The sequence below is a fragment of the Poeciliopsis prolifica genome, unplaced genomic scaffold (assembly GCF_027474105.1).
Source record: "Poeciliopsis prolifica strain line A6 unplaced genomic scaffold, Auburn_PproV2 SCAFFOLD013, whole genome shotgun sequence".
NCBI classification, from domain to species: domain Eukaryota; kingdom Metazoa; phylum Chordata; class Actinopteri; order Cyprinodontiformes; family Poeciliidae; genus Poeciliopsis; species Poeciliopsis prolifica.
The window spans coordinates 8,408,377-8,431,578 of NW_026562388.1; the positions used below are offsets into that span (position 1 = coordinate 8,408,377).

The 23,202-nt window shown below is 38.6% G+C and overlaps 1 protein-coding gene across 5 annotated transcripts in view; it reads left to right on the top strand.

Moving 5' to 3' along the window:
- Window positions 1-756: 756 nt before the first annotated feature.
- kiz (kizuna centrosomal protein) overlaps window positions 757-23,202 on the top strand; it is a 30,756-nt gene continuing 8,310 nt past the window's right edge. The window contains exons 1-14 of one of the 5 annotated variants that reach the window (XR_008606536.1): window positions 767-931; window positions 1,668-1,730; window positions 2,367-2,529; window positions 3,531-3,602; window positions 5,778-6,372; window positions 6,519-6,777; window positions 11,159-11,278; window positions 11,879-12,043; window positions 13,027-13,177; window positions 15,115-15,271; window positions 16,903-16,965; window positions 17,039-17,084; window positions 17,242-17,455; window positions 19,369-19,458. Coding sequence is in view for 2 of the 5 variants with exons in the window: in XM_055038886.1 (XP_054894861.1) it covers window positions 858-931; window positions 1,668-1,730; window positions 2,367-2,529; window positions 3,531-3,602; window positions 5,778-6,372; window positions 6,519-6,777; window positions 11,159-11,278; window positions 11,879-12,043; window positions 13,027-13,177; window positions 15,115-15,271; window positions 16,903-16,965; window positions 19,369-19,461; window positions 19,652-19,721 (2,045 nt within the window). In the remaining 3 variants the exon portion in view is untranslated. Of the gene's footprint in view, window positions 932-1,667; window positions 1,731-2,366; window positions 2,530-3,530; window positions 3,603-5,777; window positions 6,373-6,518; window positions 6,778-11,158; window positions 11,279-11,878; window positions 12,044-13,026; window positions 13,178-15,114; window positions 15,272-16,902; window positions 16,966-17,038; window positions 17,085-17,241; window positions 17,456-19,368; window positions 19,462-19,651; window positions 19,722-23,202 lie in introns of those variants that run through there. The other 4 variants (XR_008606537.1, XR_008606538.1, XM_055038886.1 and 1 more) reach the window with 4 other exon arrangements.

Here is a 23,202-nt window from a genome sequence, read left to right on the forward strand (position 1 = left end):
TCTTCGTTAATTTGACTGAGCTCGAGCAATTTCTCTAAAATAAATTGTGAGACTTTTCAGCTTGTTATCTGTGAACATTTTTAGAACAATACAGGGCTTTGATTTGGCTCTTACTTCACAGTAAAGCAACACAATTCAATTAGTTTATCACGTATATGCAATAAAACATTCTTATGTTTATGGTAATCTGTCAAAAATGTTAAAATGCTTTTTCAAGGTGTGTGTGTGTGTGTGTGTGTGTGTGTATTTGTGTAGCTACTTTTTTCTCTTGGCACATCATTGAGGCTATGTGTCTGTAAATTCTAAAAAGGCTCTTACGAGGAAAAAGGAAAAGTCATAATTTAATAATACATAAAGGACAGAGATAATGGGTTTAATGATAATAGCAATCATTTTCAACGGGCAAGTTTACTTCATCAAGATCAACATGGTAAAACATGACATTTTGAAAAATGTCAGTGATAAACTATGATGGAAGATAAAAGGAAACTGCCATTATCTGTGAAAACGAGACATCAGTCTTTTTCTGACAGGGAAGGGAACGCTTATCAAACAAGACAAAGGATGTTGATGGATGATATTTAAGAAAGTCAGACTATAATCCTTGATAATCAGAAGTGGTATTTAGGCACTTGCATTTTCATTTCTCAAAAGACGACGCTTTCGTTTTTAGCATTTAAGAGTTAATTTAAAAAAAAACAAAAAACAGACCATGTGGATTTTGTGTTTACCAGCAAAGGTTTCTGGGAAGTCGTTCTCATGGTAACCACCGTAAACACAACCGCCTTTCTCTCTGCCTCCTCCGTGTGCCTACCCTTCATGGTCTCGGCTCTGCCGCGGCTCCAAAGCAGGTGAAAATGGCTGCATCGACGTACAGAGAGGACCGCTACTATGCAAATATTGCGCCTATTCAGCAAAACATGCGTAAAAGGTAAGGTATTTCTGTTTTTTCTTACCAGGAGCGTCGGGCCGAGGTAGACTGGGGGCTCGAGTTGTAATCTCTGCCGCCTGGTGGTGTCTTTATGCCGCGCGACTCTGGCTAGCTATGCGGCGAATTTCAACAGCTAATTGTGTCTGAAGCTAACTTAAGCTAACAGAGGTAAAGCGAGAAGCTGCTCTTGTGTCCATACGTGAATACTTGTCAAAGCTAATCTCCGTTTAGTGATTGCGCTATTGTTTTTTTTTTATTAGATTGCGTGCCTGTAAATAATAGAGCTAATATTGCGAATAATTAGCCTAGAAATACCTTTTATGGGCTAAGCTACATAGGTCTTCTTTGAGGGAATCCCCTCCTTGAAGTTTTGGTAGTTTTGTACAACTTTTTCCGGTTCAAAATGGAGCTATTTACCACCGGACGTTTCGGATTTTTTAAACCGTATTCGTACAAAGCAAATGCGCAAGTGTAAAAAGTTTAGTAAGTTCAATACACATGACATTTAAGTATTTTATGTAAGTGTTCCTCCTACAAAAGACAAAGAAAATTATATGCAATGTTTAAGTAGTTATAAGGAGAGGAAAAGGTTTGTTTACATGCGCAATATGAACGTAAGAAGGGACAACATGGAATTGGGTGGGTATGAGTGGGGGTCATTATTTCACTAAGGGGCAATTGACCAGAGCCTTCATGGGGATGACAACTTTTGTACTTGTTTCATGTCTGTATGCAGTGAGAAGCGCAGACTGGAGCTGGAGAGGGAGTTGTTTACTTACTCCAGATCAGACAAAAGAATGTAAGTTTCACCAGTTGACAAAAATAAGAATATGTGGACATCTGAACTTCTCATTTTGCATTTTAATATATTTTTCCCCCTCATTTTCTTGCACATGTATGCTACATAGTATTATTATTATTCACTCTCCAGAGGAAATCTCAACATTGCAATGCAAACAGCTGTTCAATAAAGAATCAAACAATAGTAAAAAAATGACTTCTAAAGATTTTCTTCTTACTGTTCTAAAAAAATCTTTAAAATGCTTAAGTGTTTTGCCTTGAGAAACAGTTTTACCTTCTTGTTATGAATCTTAGAGCTCCATTATTTTCTAATAACGGCATTTAAGCAAATTAAGAGGTCATAGTGTGAGGCAAAAGGTACCTTTTAACCTTGTACCAGGTTGTTTTGTATGAATATTTGTGTCTGGTTACTTAGCAAGAATATTGTAAATGGTTTCTGAGCCTTAGTAGGGTGTCTTCATATTCACATTTCAGGTCAAAACAGCAAAGCTCATGTTGATATGAGGCTTCTGAGCAAGCTTCAAATTTAAATCATATTGTGCTTAACCTTTTCTTATGAGAGGTCTAGCTCTTAGTTTTTGACAATGCTCTCAGATAATATATCCCTTGAATAACACTTCTCCATTGCCTTCAGCTTGCAGATAAAGTGTTCCAAACTGCGCAGCTATCTCAAAGAAATCTGTGGCAGGGAAGCACGAGCGAAAATGAGAAACCTTCAGCTTAAGAGAGATGTGGAGTGCATGGAAATTAGCATGAAGGAGCACAGTTCTGACCATGGAACCCTCCAACAACAAAAGGTACTACATTCACTCACTCTGCTATGTATTTATTAACGCAGTTTCAGATTGCTTATATAGATTTTCCCTTGAAATAAGCACTCTCAACAGACTGCAAAATCCCCAACCCAAGCAAATAAATATTTTATTCATAATCTGATTAAAAAACACCTCTAGCAGTAAACAAATGACTTAAAGAAAAAGATTACTTCAAACACATTTTACACACATTAGCTTAATTGCCACATTGTACATTTACTACCAGAAAATGCATAGTAGACAAGTAGACAGCCCATTGAAATTGCTCATAGTGGCTTGATATGAGAGAAGTAAACACTCAAACAGTGCAATTTATCACCACAAGCAAATGAACAAGGGACAAAACAATGAGCCAGTCAGATTATCACTTAAAACTCAATGACAGTGCTTGACAGCTTAATATCAAATTAACAAAATTGGCTAATTATGACTCACTGAGTTAATTGCCCAATATAGAGACTCTGAAGTGCTCCAGAGGTTTAGTCATTCTCTCCCCTCAAGCAGTTGGTTTATTTCCTCTGAATGCTTTTGAGCCCTATATGTTTGTTTTTGTTTTGGTGATTTTTAGCATCGCTCTTGCATGAATGATTTTATTACCACAATTGTGACACCTGAAAAAAATAAATATTCCAAAAGTAATAGGGATAAGTTTTATTTTTAACATAAAGAAATATGTTTAAAAAAGCGTATATTTGAGCTAAACCAAGACTTATTGTTCGATTGAAATACAATTACAGTGTGAGTTTAGATTAAGGCAGTCAGTCAGATAAACGATAAGGAGAGTATCTTCTTCTACACCAGGCACGCTCACTTGAGTAAACTCGCTTCGACTGATAGCCTGCTGCTCCAAGGTTGTCACTTTAGATTCTTTGTAGTCATATAATGTTGAGCACTGGTATTGGAGGTAATCCTTTTCTAATGCAATGTGAATATGATTATTTTTTCTATATTGTATCTGGTTATTTAATAAATTTTTTACACAGGCTGACTTCTTGGAAAAGATTTCCAGATTCACTCAAGTGAGCAGCAAGACAGAGGAGCTGGAAGCGGCAAAGGTAAAAACTGATAATATTTTGGTGCTGTAAATTTTTCGGATAAGAGCATCAAGCTTCTTGTGTATGATACATTTTGCTGCTTTTGTGTTGTTGCTTTATATTTTGTGCTTATTTTGTTGGTTCTTTTTAACTCGTGCTCGATGCTCGTATTTAAAAATGTTTACAAGGTTTATGCAAATTACAGACAACTCTATTGGGGCTCTGTTTTCAGATTTAGGAGAAGAGAGGAAAGCAGACATTATGCCTAGTAAATCTGTAGAGGAGTCTACGTTTAAACTGTGTATCTGTAATAGCACAGGTGTCTAATCCTTGCTGGGGAATCTGCACAAGCAGTGTAGTTCAAGCCCATAGCTGCTTTCTCCCTTCACTTAAAGCATTTAAAGCTCTTTTAGATGAAATGTCTAAGACATCTCACAATAACTTGGAGCATGCTGTCTAGAGCAGTCACTTGTAACTGTGTGCAGCCCCCCTACTCTCTCCCTCAGCCTGTCGATATTGTAATGAGCAAAATGGTACCGTCACTCCATTATGCATACAAGCCATTGGCTGGCAGTGTGCATGTCCCTCAGGCTGCAGCATTCATTAAGGAAAGCTTACCGGGCTGAAAGCTGGAGACAGATGATAACGGGATATGATTTTCATATTTAATACATTCCTTGGAAGAGCACACGCGTGCCGCAGATTGATAGAAGAATCAATTGCTACTTTAGTGAAACACTTTCTACTTTGCCCTGCAGCTACCGATGGAATCACTCAGCCAAGAAATTAACTTTTCCTCTTTTTTTTACCTACTTTGTGGATCTGCTGGGCAGGCTGCATGGGTTACAGTGAATGTTATTAAGCAGCTAACTGTTTGGTATTTAAGACGCTTATCAGAAAAGAAACAGAAGCTACGCTTTTTGTTGTTATGTTTGGAGGGAGGCTTTTTTTCCGCTCTTTTCTCTCTCTCTCTTTTTCCTCTTGGTGACATTGCAGACATGAATCAAAACTTGTCTAAAGGATTTTTCACAAGATTAAAAGTTAAAGCTTTGATCCTGACACATTAGTATAAAAAGTAGTAAGAAGAAAACTCTAACCTTTGCCCAAATAAACTACACTTCTTATGAATCAACTGGTGACATGTAGCGAGTGAATCTCAATAAATAAGGGTATTATTTAAAATTTTGTTTATGTCAGTTGCAAATCTACTGAAATCATATATAGATTAATTACACAAAGTGTGGAATTTTAAGCATTTTCATTTACCATTGTTATGGCTGACAAGGAATGGAAAATTCTGTGTTTTGGAAATCTTTCATATTACATCACGCCAATAATAAAAGTAATTTTGATAATTTTTTTTATCTAATTGCAATACACAATAACTCGAAAGACTCCTGGCGTGATTGCTATCCATCAGACACTCATTGGCATTTTTCATGAGTGAACTGTGAAAAATTATTGCTTAGAAACTGGCTGTTCAGACTTCAGTGTGCAAGGATTATTCTTGGAATGTTTAGTGGAAGGGGAAAAACAAGCTGCCTAGAGAAAATTTTGAAGCAAAGCCCAGGAGTTTGGATGGAAAGTGGAGGGTTGAGTAGCTAATTTATAGTTGAGCTGGGATTAATGCTGCCACACTCCCAAATGCTGTGCCAAAAATACCAGAATAAATGCCACTTTCTGATCACCTCCAGTGCCAAACAGGTATAAATACAAAGGGAACCCAATCCAAAGTATTGATTCTACATACTTTAAAGTACCTGTATTTATTGTTCAAATATCGGAGATCCTTTATTTTTTGATTTGGTTTTATGATGCAAAAACATGTTTTGTAAGATTCATGCTAAATTTTGAGATGAAGGTTTTAATTTTTTGCTTTTTCTTCCTTACGATATTCCCACAACACAGCGACTAAAAAGATACATTTACTTTGGGAATTGGGGACAGTTTATGTTCATCAAACACTCTAAATATATTACTGACCTTTAGATTTTTACTCAATGGCAGTTAAAATATATTGTCCTACCAGATATGAATCTGTATACTGTATAGGATTTGTTATTTGAATTGCTTAAATTATTTTACTTTTGATTATAATTAACCAAACACTTCTACATGTGTTAAATATGTTAAATAACACTTCATTTTCAGAAAGAAAACTCCAGATGAATATTTTTATGTTTTTCCTTAATGCAGACTAAAGCTGTGCAAAGACGACAGTGGGACAACAGCAAGAACTTTAAGCAAGTGGAAATTTTTATGGACCGCCAGACCTCCAGGGGCTATGATGCCGAAGCTGGCACCACAAGTGTACACTCACACCAAGCATTGCAGCGTTCGCCCAATCGCAGCGTTCAGCCGTGCGAACGTCTACCGAGTGGCCTTTTGAAGGACTTCAGAGTTGGCGGAGAGAATGCCGCCAGTAAGCGAGCGCATTTATCAGATGACATTTCAAGCTCAAACGATTCCCCTGACGGCTGTAATTTGAGTGACAAACATGAAAGAGTGTCGAGGCTGCTCCCATCTGCTCGTGCCTCAACAGCGGCAGCTGGTTGTGTGGCTTCTGCAAGTGATGATGAACGAGAAGCTTCACCTCTGGTGACCTTGACGAGGTCTGGGAAGAATCCATTTCCCAGCAACGGTAACCCTGCGATGGCTAAGAATCCCGCTACAGAACCCACTGACTCCCAAGAGGTGGCTCGCAAGCCTCTCATAATGGGAGATGAAGAGAGAGGTCTTAGCCATTTGAAGCCTGAAACCACTTTCAGAAAAGGAGCTCAAGAGACATCAGGTTTGCAGTGATATTTCTCCCTTACTACCTTGTTGTAGCTTTTATCTGCCTTCACAGAAACAGTTTTTAGCACTTTATTTTGCCCTTTGAAGTTTTTATATTTTTCTTTAAAAAAAAGCAATACTCTTTGGGTTGTTTACATTCAGGAAAATGTGAGAGTGATGGAGAATCTTGCTCAGATGTGCAGTTGTCAGAGAGCAGTTCCAGTGACCTGACAATTTCTTTGACACAATCGGAGCTCGAGGAGGATTTACCAGTGGAGACAGCATCAGAGAGAAATGCCTCTTGCAGAGGAAGTGGTGATCACAAAAAGCATCGTCCTGATTCATCCCCCCACTCTGACGAGTCTAAGAACACAGAGCAGTTAAACAGTGAATCCTTAACACCAGGGGTGACTTTGAAAAGGTAAAGTATGTTTGAAGTGTTTTGGTTTCTGAAATTTTAAAGAGACTGTCCAGTGTTGTTTTGTTTTCACATATAAAGCTACACGGACAGCAAAAGTACATCTGGGTAATGTTGCATGGATTTTTACAATGCAGAATTTTACAAAATATAAGATTTGTACTGAAGAAAGAAATCTGCATTTCTTCTAAATTTGTATTTGGGTGATGACATCATAAGAGGCATGTGAATTTAGCTAATCATCTAGTCAAGAACACTAGGTGACAAAAACTTTTTCAAGTTGTGTTTAACTACAAGGGGTTGAACCTTAGGTCTTTGATGACCCCCAAGACATGATGAATACTGCCATGGATGGTGAACAATGACAGTGATTATCTTCTAGACTTTAACTCATAAGACTTTGTTCTATTTTCAGTGTTTTCCATTTGAGTGGTGTCTCTACATATTCCTTACACATACATTATCTCTCTGATCTCTCATCATCCGGCCCCACTCTTCTGTACCAAGTGCTTTCAATTTATCTTGTAGTTTTTAAAATAAAATTTGGATACATGACTGTTAAACAACATCTATTAGTAGAAGGTCAAAGTTTTTGTTTAATCATCGGAGGTTCTGTGTTATGTTAGAAAATTATTGTAATGTGATAAATTCACATTTCCTTAATTCTCTCTTTTATGCTTCCAACTTCATCTGTGACCTTTAACCCCTTGATTACTGTAATCAGTGTCAAGTGTGGGCATTCTGTACAGACTCCACTGAATTATCCTAATGAGATGCAAAGGGTGAACTTATGGTACTTTGACACAGTATTATTAATTATTGTATTCCAAAATGTCATATTAATTTACTAATGTAGATGCAGTAATATTGGTGATATATTATGCAGCCTTATCCAGAGTATAAATCTGTCATATTTCATTGAAGTCAACAAGCCTAAACGGAGGATTTTGGAGACAGTATAGCTCTATATTTTATAAAAATATTGAACTAACCCAAAAAATAGAAAATAAGAAAACTGGTACACAATTGTGTGTTTACAGGTACGAAATGGGGGCAGGAATAAATTAAATAGGGATGCATAAGTAAACAAGAAAACTCCTGGAACAATTTGATGAAAACAAAAAGAAAAATGGGAAAGAACAAAAAAATCTAATCAGTCACTTTATGCCTTTTTTGTGTCACGAGAGACATTTTTGCATGGACACTGGTTTATGGGAGGATTCACTTTCTTTTCTTATTTAAATAATTATTTGCATCAAACCAGCAAACTAAATCGAAACTAACTGACAATGGCACATTTTTCTGTTTTCTTCTGTTTTAGGACATTGTCCTTTTAAAATTGGTACAATTTAGTGAACCCTTTTCCAAAAACCTAAGCTAAGCTTGCATAAAAGAATGTTCTGCATGCTCATCCTGAACCACATTGCAGTTAGTGATAGTGGGCAAAGTTCTTTGCAAGTATCAAATCTGGGGCTGACAGAGAGGAGCAAAGGGAGTCACAGTTCGTGCCACAGTGTTGTCTGCAGCTTCGCATTAGCAGCGGCTGTTGTGGCAGTGATGCATCTTATAGAGGGGAGAGCTCAGGACCTGTCCACAACAATATTGCCATAATCCAAGATAATGCTCTAACAGAGCAATTTTCTGCTTGAGAGACCTCAGGAAGTCCCCACTGGAGGAGGAAATTGTGGCACCATAGAGTGTTCTGGAGGGTGGGCATGTGGACAGCACTTACAGCCACAAATCCTTAGCGTGATGATGGCTTCTGAGTTGAAGGATCACTTTGGATGGAGTCGGAGTCACAGAAAACCCCATGTGAATGTTTTTGCACACAGCGCTTCTGCTTTTTTCCCCTCTTCATATAAGCAGGCCCTTGTGTGCATTTTACAAACCACTTTATTTTTGTGCATTTGTAAACATATTTGTTTATTTTTTTCTTCTCTCTCCCCTTATCCTACATTATAGATTATACTCTGCTTACTGTACCTGTTATAAATATCACAACCCTTTCTGAGCGCTGTCTAATTAAAAGCACATTATTTAAAAGTTGGTACAGCCTTTGTGTATTTCTAAAGCAGTTTGAAAGATTATGTTTTCCCTCTAAGGATACAGCAGGCACATTTATGTGTGGTCTAGCATACTTTTTATGCTGTGACTCAGTTGCCTGCAATGGAGAGACGACGGTGGGGGCTGCTGCCACCATTGTTAACACAGAGCTTCTATGTCTGAGGAGAAAACCAGAGGCTTTGATGTAAAGCTCAGAGAACATCCTGCGTCTATCGTCTCCCTCTCTTTCCCTCTCCCTTAAGGTTAGAGTTTATATCGCTCCTTCCATTCAAACCCCATTCCCAAGCAATTCATTAGATTATCCCATTATATTTTCTTCCTCCAGCACGGACAGACTGAGAGAGACTGAAATATTGTCTGAGTTTCTTCTCATAATGGCCCCAGTGTGTCCGCCTCACAAATACAGTTTCACCTAACTGCACAATGGCTTGAGGCTTTTTGGTACTGCCAAGCGCTTTTTGTCCAAATTAAAGAGTAGTACTTTATGCTAGCAGTATAGAATTAGTTATAATTAATTGTTATGTAATCACAATGTCGTTGTAGGAGCACTGCAAGGTAAAGGAAGGAATATACTGCATATATCATATTGTGTATAGGCAGACATACATATATACATACATATATACATACTGTATGTATAATGTGTAATACGCACTACATTGCATTAAACCTTTTTGACCCTCTTCAAACTGCTATCTGCTTAGTAGATACTGGTGGTGATTTTCCAGGAACATCAGCCTGGTTGAGTCCTTCTTTCAAATCTCCAACACAGATTCATATTTTTTTGCTGTTGAGTTCTTGTTCCGCCCCCAACACTATGCCGCCCAGGGTAGTGAGTTATATTGCCTGTATCAGAAAACCATTTAGGTTTAACACCACAAAGGCAATTTACTGCTAACTGATCCATGCTTAATATTGTTTTTCTTTTCTCACTTGTTTGCTATTTCTGTTGTGACTGGCATGGTTGTTTCTCTGATTCTCTGGCCATTTTCTATTTTCTCTCCTTCTAGTCATATTTGTCCCTGTAACAGACATGATTTCCCATTTGCTCTCATTTGTTGATAAAATCTGCCCAACACAATAAAGCAACCAGAACCTCCCATACTGTTTGCATAAGCTGTCAGAGCAGGACACAATAAGAAGATAAATAACAGAGTCTGTCCCTTGAATTATCGTCTTATTGTGGAACATAGGCAATATTTAAAGCCACAGCTGTGCTGGGACTATTTGTAGCTGTATTTGTCAGTTTGGTTGAGTTATTTTTGCCATCTGTGCGAGCAGTGTGGTTCCTCCTGACACCAATCACTCAATTTTGGGACCAATTCTGTGTGGTAAAAATCACCCGAGTCAGAACTGTATGTTGTACGGTATTAATGCTGACCTCTTCCACCTTGTTAAAACATCCTGAGAACAGCAGCAACATACAAAGTAAAGATATATACCTGGACTATTTGCAGAAAATTCACTAATGCAGAAAACGTCTCCATCTCTAAGATGTTTTCTATAATAGAGAGGAACAACTTGTGGTGTACTAAGGCACATGTTTTGCCTATTCTTTCAGAATGTTAACAGAAAACAATCTGCGGAAAAAGAGGGAGCAATTGTCTGCTGACCCTTAACCTAAGAGCCTATTACAGACTGTCATAAACTCTCTCTGGCCTCTCTTTAAAGGATAGCGGCTCAGAATGTCTCTGTTGGGGTTTCTGGGAGAATTCAATGAGGGCCACCCAGAGCTTAATGCACAAGAAAGAGATGAATTTTGCATATCCACATGCATTAGGGATCCATTTCTCATTTCATAGCCTCACTAGGCCAGATTAAGTTTAAATCTTCAACCAAAAGAAATCATCCAGAGGCCCATCTATTTTTCTTTTAGATACTTTTTTTTCTGTGAGCTTTTAATGTTTTAGTTATAAACTACAATACTTATTTTCTGCACAAGTAGTTTAACTGGACAGGATTGAGCCTGCGTTTTACTACAGCAACAGACAGAAGTTCTGCTTTTTGAGTGCCAGGTGTCAGAGCTTTTCTGTGCAACCTGTCATTACATATGGCATGATCAACAGACAGTGAAGTGTTGAAATCCTGCATTGTTGCCGTCACGTTTTGCTGGCCAGATTCTCCGGTGGTCCTTGAGTATCTCAAGGAAATTGCCCGGAGAAAAAAAAAAGTGTCACAGATTTTTGGATCAAATGGCATCCTTTTATTTATTTTTTTATTTCCTTTTACAATTTCAAACCAAATCGATTATATGACCTCCTCTCTTTATTTCCTTTCATCACAATATTTGCAATGTTTTTTTTTGTTGGGTTTTTTTTAGCCTTTCCCTGGAAGGACTCTTTAATCTGCTAGACAGCATCGAAGGGCGACTCCACGGCGAGCAGAGCCACGTGTACAGAGATTCCTCAATAGATGGGAGACAACTCAATAGGATTATCAGGTACATCCTTCCTGTCTTTCTTCAAACTTTACAATCTTATCTCCCCCTGTCTAAATGGAAAGCCATGTAAATTTATTTAATAGCTATGGAGCAGTTTGAGCAGATGAGAAAAACATATTATCCTTCTGCTGAGGGCTCTCACATTAGATGAAGTGTCATCACCATCAGGCGTGCGTCTTTATTTCTAAGGGGTTTTTCAAACGCATGGGATTGTTATAGTAACCGCCCCGGCTCGATTGTTATTGGGAGTCATAGAGATAGAGGACAGGGAATGTGTTTCATTAGACCGGGCTTCTTTTTCATAAGGTTTTTATACTTCATAGCATGAATCATTTAGCATAATTGCTGCTCCTGTCGTAAAGCATAAAAGAATAAATGTTGCACCAGAACAGGGCTGTCTAACTACATAGTATGTACTTACCTCCGTCTGTTGTGCGACCATTTGGTGTCACGGCCCTCATAATGTTTAGTCGCGCTGATGTTTATGATTATGCTCGTTTAGGATGTTTGTTTGTCTTCAATGCGTTCTCTGCAATGCTGGCCTGGGGCTCACCTCAGGGTGCCATGGCAATCGCTGACCGCTTTCTATATATCGGGCAGCCTTTGTGACGATGGAGCAGGCTTGATTGATGAGGACCTTGAAGCATGTGGAACTGTCGTCCTTCACGAGCTTCGGAGGTTGTCATGGAGCACGGAGAAGGGCTGCGTGCTACCACAGGAGCTGGTGAGAGCGCATCAGTCTAACACTGAGCCTAATGAAATAAGGTAAGGGTCAGTGGGTGTTTTTTATTATCTTGGTACCTCAAAAGTGATAAATGGCATTTCTGTTTGAATTTTGTTAATTGTTGTAGTTGTGCTTAATTATTTGTCTCATAATGGGTTTTTGTTATTGTTTGAATCATGCATTTACAATGACAATTGCACACAACTGTTTTCAGTTTCTTAGCTTACTAGTTAAAATTTTGACTAATTTCTATTAATAAAATTAATTTAAAAAAAAAAGTTTATAATAGCTTTAAAACAGACACTCAAATCATTATTGCAATAATAGCTGGAGTTCTTTGCTAAAAGCATTCACTCACAGCAGAGGTGAAATCTGCTTTACAGACTGAAAGTTCTTTGTATGTTCTTTTTACTTTTATTTCTCCCTAAGGCAGTTTCTGAGATATCGCATGTTACAGTTTGATTGGTCTTCCTTGTCCACAAACCTGAAAGGTCATCTTTGGTGTCACCTCACACGGCATGGGTGAATGTCATGAGTAAATTAAAATGCCCTATCTGCGACTTCCAGTCCTTTTGGATAATGCGCAGTTATACTCTGAGCCAAATTCATGTTCTGCTTCACTAGCCTATTGATTTCACTGAGACGTTTTCTATTATATACTCCAATTCTAAGAGACACATCCAGCAGCGTCTTTCTCTGGAGATGCCAGTTGGTTGACCTCAACCTACTATCCTCTTTTTCAATCTGAGGTCATATTGGTATCTGTGTCTATTCAGTGTTAACTGGAAATGAATCAATAATCTATAGTTCTGACATTGTTTATAGACGTTATGTTACAAAAAAATAATTCTTTCCACAAAACATCTTCAAAAACATTAACCTATCAAATGTGATATATTTTGCTCTAGTCAAACTTGCTCACATTTATGACTATGCTCATTTTGATCTTTGTTTACATTTTTTTCTAAGGAATGCACCTTTTTTGTTCATTTTTCTTGCTGCCCTACCCCCACCCTAAATATAGCACCAGCCTCCCTCCCAATGCGGCTCGGCTGTGGGATCGCTGGTTCAAGCACGCCCTTGTGCTCAAGGAGAGCCGTGTCCTCAGCGCTGAGCGCCTGGTCCAACTGTTTACGCCGCTTCTGCTGGAGCATGATGCCGACTACAGCCAGCAGGTAGCGTCAAAGACACGCACACACACTCTCTCATAGGGCACACAGAGTCATGCAGTAATAACACATCCACCTATTTTTGACACGCTGACATGGTTTATAATACTTCTGTTTCTTTTTTGTTTTTTCTTGCCCTTGGAAGAAAGTCTTTTGTTTTCCTGCTCATGAGATTCTTTAATGGAGGGTCTTTTCATACAGCAGTAATTACAAATTACTGCTTTTAATCCATGCTTAAAAGCAAGCATTAAAATACTTGCTTTTAATTAAGATTTTACTCATCAGCTCAATCAGTTCTTTAAAAATCTACTCTTTAAAAACTTTCTCTTCTTTTTTATTGTTTAACATTTACCTCACACTCATGTTGCCAAAGTATTCATACAATGCTTTCACATTTTGTCACATTAAAACCACTGATTGCAGTGTATTTAAAAATGGATTTTTGTGATAGACTAATGTAAATTAGTTCAAGACTGTAACCTGGAAAGAAAAACAACACTTAAAAAAAAATTGTAAAACATGTTTTCAGTGACAGCATGTTGCTACCTCCCTTTGTGCTTTTCCACCAAAATATTAATGTTTGGTCTCATCTGTGGAGAACCTTCTTTCATTAGTTTGCTGTACAAATACGGAAAGGTTTCAAGGGGTGTGAAAACTTTTATAATCAACTAGAGATTGTTTACGATTACTGTCCAGCTATGGACCCTTGTGTTTTTCTAATTTGTTTTGACTCATGTTACTGGGATTATTGTGGCTTCAATTTGTTGCTGCGGTACACCCGACTCATTGAAAGAGGCAAAGAGGAAGGCTGTAGAGCCTCTTGAAAATATGAACTCACAAAAGAAAGAACGGTACAGCCATCTACATCATTGTATCCAAGTGCATCAGAAAGAGACTGAGTGAAATCTTTCTCTTCCTTTATTGCTTTGAGACTCGCTCCATCTATTCCTCCCTCCTGCCCTCCACTCCCCCCATCTCTCCCTTTATGTCCCTCTGTCCTCCCGTACAACCGCTCACTCTCTGCACATGGGCTCAGACAGACATTTCCATTCACGTCCTGCCACGCAGCCTGGCTACTCTAACAAATGGGAGCATGCAGCTCACATGCACACACTCAAAGTGGCCCTTTGAATATTCAAGTGCTAACAGTTGCATTCATTGATATTTAAAATGCAGTGGATGAGCGAAAGCCCTCAACTCATGGTACATTTGACTAAATAAAAAAAAAAAGGAATTTTAGGGACAAGGATTAAGTCAGATTGGCATGTGTTTGTATCTTTCTCTCCTCTGAAAAAAATGAAAGCGTTCGCATTGTTGATCTTTTCTGTGACCTACTGATAACAAATTACAATGCACTTAAATTTTGTCACTGTCAAAATTCTCCTTCATATTAGCGTTCATTTAAAGTTCCAAATGGCTGTCCAAGGCTGAGAGGCAGCCTTTGATCACAAAAGAGAGATCATGATGGCAGGATTTGATTTGGGTGTGGAGAAAGGAAATCTGTGTGTGGCATCTCCCTGAACAGCTTCTCTTAATTGTGTATCCTCATCACCACAGAGATAAAAATGAGCTGAAGAGGCGGGAAGAGAGTAGTTTGTCTCGATCCTCTCAACCAAGAGGAAAGATATCTGAGACGTGTTGCACATTAACGGCAGGGTGATTGCATTCTTTAGAAAATTCTCTAATCTCATGGATGAGAAAAGAGAGAGTGAGAAAAGCTAAAGTGATTGAAGGGGAGAGCAGGCGCAACGGCGTGAGAAATAATCTTTTTTCTTTTTTTTTTTTTAAACGAGTGAGAGACTTTAAGGTTATTGGATGTTGGTGTACGAACACACATTACGGCTGCACCTCGGCGTGAGCAGCCATGGCCAAAGTTCAATTTGACGCTTCCTTCACAAAATGAGAACAATTAAGAAGGTGGTTTTAATTTGTGCTGTGCGCAGGCCAAAGTGTTGCTGAGGGCACTTCTCTCCCGGTCCAGTGAGGAGGGCCCCTCAACAGAGGATGAGAGTGACTCTTTTTCTTTGTGCAATAATTCCTCTGCCTTGGCCGACGCAGACGTGGAGCCCTCCCAATCGGTATGCCCGCAGCACATCCAAGGTAACTGCAGATATTTATATCGCACATCATGCTTACATTGAGAGCTCTAATAAAGTTGTGTGCAAAAAATAATACACTTAATACAAAAACAAATCTGAGCTTTTAATTAATTTTAATACCTCCTAGCATGTGATCAGATCTCTATCTGATTACATACTAATTAAACCGAGAATTGAGTTCTGCTTTTTATGACACTGAGAACTGACTGTGTCTTCCTTTCTACAAATTTCTCTCTAGAAACTAATAAATAAAAATAAAGAAAAAATATATATTTTTCAACCTTCCCACGGTAAGCAGTCATCAGTTATCAATAAGAGAAGCAGAGGTGATGTCCCATTGGGTGTGATAGAGGGTATTTTCTTTCAAATTTATTTATAGATAGACAATATAGACTAAAGATTTGTTTACTATATTTTGTAATTTCTATGAGATTAATAAAAAAGAGATGATATAATTATTTAAGAAATTATCCAAGTTTTTCTGGCAATATATGTAGCATTCACTCACTAAAAAATAGTCACACATTATTTAATAGCCTTCTTCAGTGCACTTATTCTGTAAACAGCAGACAAAATGCATTTAGTCATATTTTCAAAAATATTATTTATTGGAATTAAGTGGAAAAATTAACTTGACAGTAGAAGCACACATCTTAACTTGCAAAATCCATTACTTCACAATAAATCTTAATTTTATTTTTTTATTATTTTATTTTACCAGGTAGTTACCATTTAGTAAGGTAAGATTATTGCAGTGTTTTAAACTGACTTCAGCTTATGCTAATACTTGACAGTCTGTGTTACTTTTGCTGCCTGATTTTGAAAGGCTTTTTCAATATCATTTTCAAACACAGCATGTTCCATGACAATTGAGACTAAAGTTTAAAAAGATCAAATAGAGCAATGTTGTTGTCCTTGGTTCATCCTTCCTGTTAACGGTTGAAATACTTTTTTTTTTTTTTTCTGTGTCTATCATGTTTGGAATCCAGGATTTTCCATTATAGATGGAGGTCAAAAGCTTAAAATAAAATGGCACAGTGTTCTACTTTCTCCAGGTGTTCTGTTATCTGCTGAAAGTCTTAATTTTGCTTGCCATGTCACATCCTCCACAAACCTCAGACATGATTTGACATGTCATAGAAAATAGTTTGCTTTTAAATATGTCTGATTTTGCTGACTTCAGTGATGCTGCAAAAAGCGACAGTTAAGTACTGTTCTCTGAGTAACAGAATCTACACTAAAGAGTGTTATGGTTAGCATGAGGTGGAAGCACTCGTGTATAATGCATTCATCGGAAAAAGGATTGGATTTTTGAGTTTGCGACCAGCCCACCGCTGGTCAAGGCCAATCAAGCTGGAAATCGCTCAATTCTGGTTCTACAGACAGTTTCTTTGTTCATCTTCATAGATGTAAACACTATTCATTGCTATTTTACTTTTGTTTTTTGAGTCTTTTATGCAAACATGTATGTTCTTTTGTGGAAAACATGTTTGCACAGAACATGTTATTTACTTTGCCAGTTTTTATGCAGTCTTTCATTCAGATATAAAGAAGGACCCCCTTACCAATTTCTGTCCAAGACTCACTTTCTCCCTCACGTTGCTTCTCAGTGTGTGCTTTCCTTTCTTACAGAACTACAAAGCACTGAAGAGGACAGCCAGGACAAAAGCCTGGTGGAAAGTGGTCCTATTAGAGGTAAAAAGGCATTGCTGGTGCCTCAGCATTCATACTGTCCTTATGTTGTGGTTTGTTTTTCTTCCCACTGCAGTGAATAATGGGCTCCTTTACACAATGGCTGAGGCAGGATGATCAAGGTGAATCCAGGGTCAAAGTCCCACCTGAAGAGCCATGCTAGTTCCCTCTAATTATCTCCCAAGAAAACCCTAGCAGTGTTTCCAGCCTGGTCCGACGAATTCTGGCAGGACTTATAATTCACTGGCCCGGCATAATGCGGTTTCCTTTAATTGTCAGGGTGCCAGTATAGGCAGCGCAGAAGATCTGTCATCGGTTCTCATTATCTTCTAAACAATGCTCTGGCAGGGCTGGACTTGAAAAACTACTAGATGTGACGGCATCCTGGAAGCAGTCGGTGTGCCCATCCCTCAGCTCACCTCTGAAATGTAAAGCCATTCCCACATTACCCGTGGCTGTCCAACTGGGCTTTTCATGTCTCCGCATCCCTAAGGTGCACAGCCTGCAAAATGAGTCCAGTTTGATATTGTACACCTAATCAAAAGAGCTATAACCAGCTTAAAAAAAAAAAAAAAACATTACTAAAGATTTTGCAAGGAAATATTTTGCTTTCCTGAGCAACATCAGTGTCGCAATCAAATACCATGACCTTGGAACTGAGAGTAATTGCTCAGAGATGTGGCCTGCAGCCTTAGTGGTAGATGTAAAAACAGAGGCTGTGTAAAGAGCTCTGGGAGCTTGCTATCCAATGTCAACACTTTCAGCAAAAAAAAATATTTACCAACTGAATAATTACTTTTAAAACTAGTTATATAGATAGATTTGGTCACAAGAGATCACAATATTCTTGATTTCAAATGTGGAAATAATTTTTACCTACATGGCCTTCTTCTGTTTTATTTAATAATATAGTCTCGGGAAACATCCCAACTATACATTGTCTTGAAAAGTATTCACACCTTCTAAAAAAAGTGCTGGTGTAGAATGTTTCTTACTTTCCATCATGTTAGATGCTTAAACTGAAACATATTTCACTGGAGTTTTATGTGGTACACCAACACAATGTTCTACATAATTGTGTAGTAAAGAAGTTATGAAACATGAATTTCATAATTTTATATAAACTAAATTTTGAAAAATTGCCATGCATTTAGATTTAGCCTTCCAGAGGCTATATCTAGAATTATCTTTTCAAACATTTCTCTATCAGCTTTGCTCATCTTCAGATTTTTGCTCCTCATATTTTTATGCAAAAATAACTCAGGCTACATCAGATTAGATAGAGAGTGTCTGTGAACATTTCCAGGCCAATATACTCAATTGTATTTAAGTCTCTACTTTGACTAGGTCATTCTAACACACCAATATGCTTTGATCTAAAACATTCCATTGCAGCTCCGGCTGTTTGTTGAGGGTCAGTGTCCTGTTGGAAATTAAAGTTCTGGCCAAGTTTTATTTATTTATTAATTAAGTTTATTTCAGGACAGACGCACAATAAAAAAACTGAATACCCCTGTATCATGGAACTTATAGCATCAGTTAATTTGCCAGACTTGTCCCTGGATGGGCTTTTATAAACAGTATATCTAACATATGTTAGATATACTGTCTTATAAGATTTGAAATAAGACAAAAAGAGTAAAATAATTAAAAGCGATAACATAAGCAATCACACAGAATAAACAGAGTTTCAAGCCATTTCCAGCTTTTAGGATTTTCCCATATTCATCTTAATCCGACTCGTCAAGTCTGACCAACTTCCCTGTTCCTGCCGAAGAGAAGCCTCTACATAGCATTGTGCTGCCACTACCAAGACATTTTGGGCTTTTCCTGTGTTTGCTTGTTTTTTTCCCTCCTAGCCAGTGTGAGAAACACCAAATCATTTGAGTGAATGATTAATAATCTTTAAATTCTAAATAGTATAAACTTCTCTAGAGCTATTCTAGTCATTCTGAAGTTTGAATAGTGCTTTTACACTTATCAATTTCCATCATCCAATCTAACTCACAACGTTTTAACTGTCATAAACCGATATGCAAATGGTAGACAACTTTGGATTTAGTTCATGTGACAGGGGAGACTGGAATCACAATTCTGCTCTAGTTTTTGATGGTCCATCATCTAGAAATCCAACTAAAATACATTGAAGTTTATGACAAATTTGTCTTTTTTTTCTCCCCAATAAACACCATGTCTTCCCCTTAGATATTGTTTCCCAATATATTGTTTCACAGTAACTTGTATGTCACTCCCAGTTCAGCAGTGAATCAAAAAACTAAATTCAGCACGTCGCCTCATCAAACACTAAAATCTTTGAAAGTCAAAAACCCGGCCTTTTAAGCTAATAATTGACCATGACTTTGTATTTGTATGTGTTTGTGTCTGTGTGTGTGCCCCCCTGAGCAGAGACAAAAGCATATCAGTTACTTAAACAGTCAGCCATGCAGAAAAGACTGTCGAGTTCTGAAGAGGAGGAGGAGGAGGAAAGCAGCTTTTCGGGTGAGCGACTGGAACTTGATCATTTAGAATCTTGACGTCTTTTGTTTCTTCATTTGTGCATATTAAGGGAGCCCACGACTAGTTTTGAGCTTCCTTATAAGTATGAATGCAAGTATGGATGGTGAATTAGCCTGTGATGAGATCAATCAGGAATCAAATGGTTTTATCTGAGCTTGTTTGCTCTTTTAAGGAATAAATCATGGCCATGAAGAGGACCTGGGGAGGGCCAAACGCTCCTCACATCAAGACCCTTACCCTCGGTAAGAACATTGTTGTTATTCAACGGGCCACAGGAAATGGGCCACCAGACACCAAAGTGGTTGATGTACATTTGCATGGCGGCTCTCATAATTCCCTGTTCATTTCCATAAGATCAAGGGGGCACCACCCATTAACTCGCTTACAAAGACAAAAGGCCCCTAAAGCCCCTCTTACTCACTGTTAGCCAGGTTCAACCAGAGTTCCAGGATTCAAAAGCAAATCAGCTGCCTCGAAAAATAAATTGGAGCCATAATACTACTGTTTTCAGCCTTGTTGTCAGAATGCAAACAGATCATGTCAAGAACAGAATCACCGAAAACTGTTTCAGAAGAAGGGGACTCGAGAGTCGATAAGGACAAATGTCCTCTCATTTGTCACCCTCCAAACATTATTTACCGTCTAATGATAACTGGCTCGGCAGAAGCTCACACCGTCTCGGTTACATTTGAATATCAACACAACTTCATCAAATCTGCAATCGCTTTTTAGGTCCTCAGAGCGCCTCTTCACCACAGACCCATTTGGGCTTTAGTAATGGCTGGGTAAACGTTATGAGGAATAATCTTCTCTGATTTCATGTGATTACTGGGCAACACGCTGACACGAGGGCTGAAGTCTGTATCTCCCTGTCAAACAAGCGCTCCAGTCTGCCTATTAGTCCATGGAAGGGTCTAATGGCCTGGCTCTATTGTGGTCCTCCTCACTCTTGCCCCTGCCAGCTCCACTGACCAATGTATTTAATAAACATGAGCCAATTTTGGCAAAAGAAAAAAAAAAAAAAGCCCTTCTCAGGTGGTGTCTGCCTCCCAGTCAGGGATGTGCATGTGGAATCCGCAAAGTGTGTGATTAAACAAAATTTGCTGGGCAAAATGCGGACATCCCAAATGCAACGATGAGACATAAGGTGTGTGTGTAAGTAAAATAAGACAAATGGGTAGTTAGGGATGTCTGACACTGTAATCTCTCTCAGTTGGGAGAGACATCCTAATCTTCCCCTTGTCATAGCAGATATCTCTAATTTTTCCGTTGTGCTCTGATTTAAGCATTCCCCTTACCGCACCTACTTTTGCAGTTTATTGCTCCCACAAGTGGTCTGGAAGCCTCGCACTTCAACAGAAGCACAACACTGCAGCTTTTCTCCTTCTCTCTGTCTTTCTTGCCCCTTCCTCATCCCTCTTTGCCTTTTCCTCTCTGTCATCCTGTGTTTTCCTCTCCCTCCTTTCCATCCCGCTTGTTAATTATTTGCTTTATTTTGTCAGCGAGCTGATGAGTGACTTCAAAAGGAGGACGGAGCTGGACTCAAAATATACAAAAATGGCTCCGTCTCTGTTGTCTTAGACAATAATTATGATTTGCCTGTTAAGCCTGGGACTACAGCAGAGGGATTGTAGTTTAAAGCACAGGCTTTGGTACAAAAATGCATTTATAGCCCTTTGTGAAGCTCCTCATTATGTGTGGGCTCGATTCATTAAGTAATTGGTTTGCAGTTGTTTACATGAGTATTAAGGCCTTCTATTCAGGGCCTTTGAGAGATACATTGTGCAAATGTTGCATGTTATGAATGCAGAATGAGAGGCGGGGGGCCAGTGCTATTGGCCAAACACTGCTCCCAGCTGAAAAGCGAGAGAAAAGCTCTGGGTGCTGCTTTGCATAGTAATGACTCGGCCTTAATAAGCTTTACAGATTAAAAACATGCAGTCTATACAAGATGCAAGGAGATACTCTTAACACATTTATATGCGCTCATTTCTCTATTATGGAGTTGGAGAGATTTGGAGTCTTTCTTTTCCCCCCTCTGCTTTGCTTTCTCCCACACAGCGTTTTTCAGTCTGATACTTTTATGGACTGTTCTGTTTATTGTGTTATAACTTGCAGGGAGGCGGCTGATCTGCAACATTTATTACAGATTTTTTTCCCCCCATTGTAAATCTTTTGCAGTCAAATCACTTTGTGGTTGAGTGGGGATGAAAAGAATAATGCACGAAGGAGTGAGTCTTAATAAGCAGCTGCACTCCATGTAAAGACCACTTGTTCCTCTTTGTATGCGAGTGCATGCCGCTGCTTCCTCTTGTGGAGGGAATAATCTTGCTTTTCTCTTCTGCAGGCATTTTTAGATGCCACTCCCTTTTTATTTTTCAGTTCAGGTTTTTAACTTACCATTTTAACCCACCCACCCTTTTCCACCCGGAAAAAAATCCCCAAAAAAACATCCTCAACGCACGTGCAGGCGGACAAAACAAAAGGGCGCAGCCGTCCAACAGGATAATAAGTGCCGTGCCTAGAGCCTGCTTGACAAAAACCTTGACTCAACCATTAGTGGTTTACAGCTTTGGTTTGGACAACAGGATGTGCTCAAGCATTCGACCTCAAATCACTATGTGTCAAAATCAGAAGCTCTATCTGTCTCCTTTTAGACCCCTCCCCTCTGCCTCGCGTGAGGTGGGGGCTGCGTTTGCAGCATTGACGATTCACCTAAAAGACAGATGGAGGGGGACGTGAGCTGAGAGAGGGGAGGGAAAAGGAAGAAAAATAAAAACGAGAACAGGAGTGGGGATGGAGTGGTCTTTCTGCTTCAAAATCCAACAGTGAGCTAAGTCAAACAACAAAAGAGAAAAGCAATGTAGCACATCAGAAGGATTATTTTTCTTTTCTTCTCTGAATGTTTCATTGTGGAAGAACACTTCATAGAAAAATAAATAAATTACAAATTGTTTTCTGGTTTTTACACCAAACATTGTCGGATTTGCCACTTTCAGCTTAGGCAATAAGAGAAGCCCAGGGATGCACCAATCACCTGAAATGAGATCAGAATGGGCCAATTTTCCCCTTATTTTCTTCGATTAGCATATTAGACTCTCCAGAATAAATATTTCATTTCACTTTCATTGATTATATATAAACTAAGAACTTTTAACACAATAACCAATGACAAGGAATTTTGACTCATGGAACAACAGTTAGGCTAATACTTTTATCCAAAATATTGTACCACAATTTATTTCAGGATTGGTTTTACATTTGGAATTGACAGGTCAGACCTCATAGAAATCTGATATCACTCACACCTGATAACCATTAACCCTTACTCCCTAAAATAACTAAGAAGAAAGGCAGCATTTAGAAAGTCTGACCAGTGGAGGTCACTGTACTACACTTCCTTTTTAGGATTTAGCATATTGTGCAATTATAAAACATTTAATTCTAATTTTGACACTCTCTGTTTTTGAATACTTCTGAATATTTATATCGGTGAGTTCAGACCTTGGAAGAAACAAGCCCCCAAAAGCACAAAATATACTATAATAGAAAGGCTAGAGTAATAGTCTGTAATAAAAGATCCTCTTTTCTAAAGTGTAGCTACAGAAACAGCCAATCAATTTCTGCCACCTCTTGTCTGGGCTATAAAGCAACAGAAGCGGCATGAATGTGCTGCCCTTCATCCAGCCTTTACACCGTCAGTCTCCACTAGACCGCCACCAG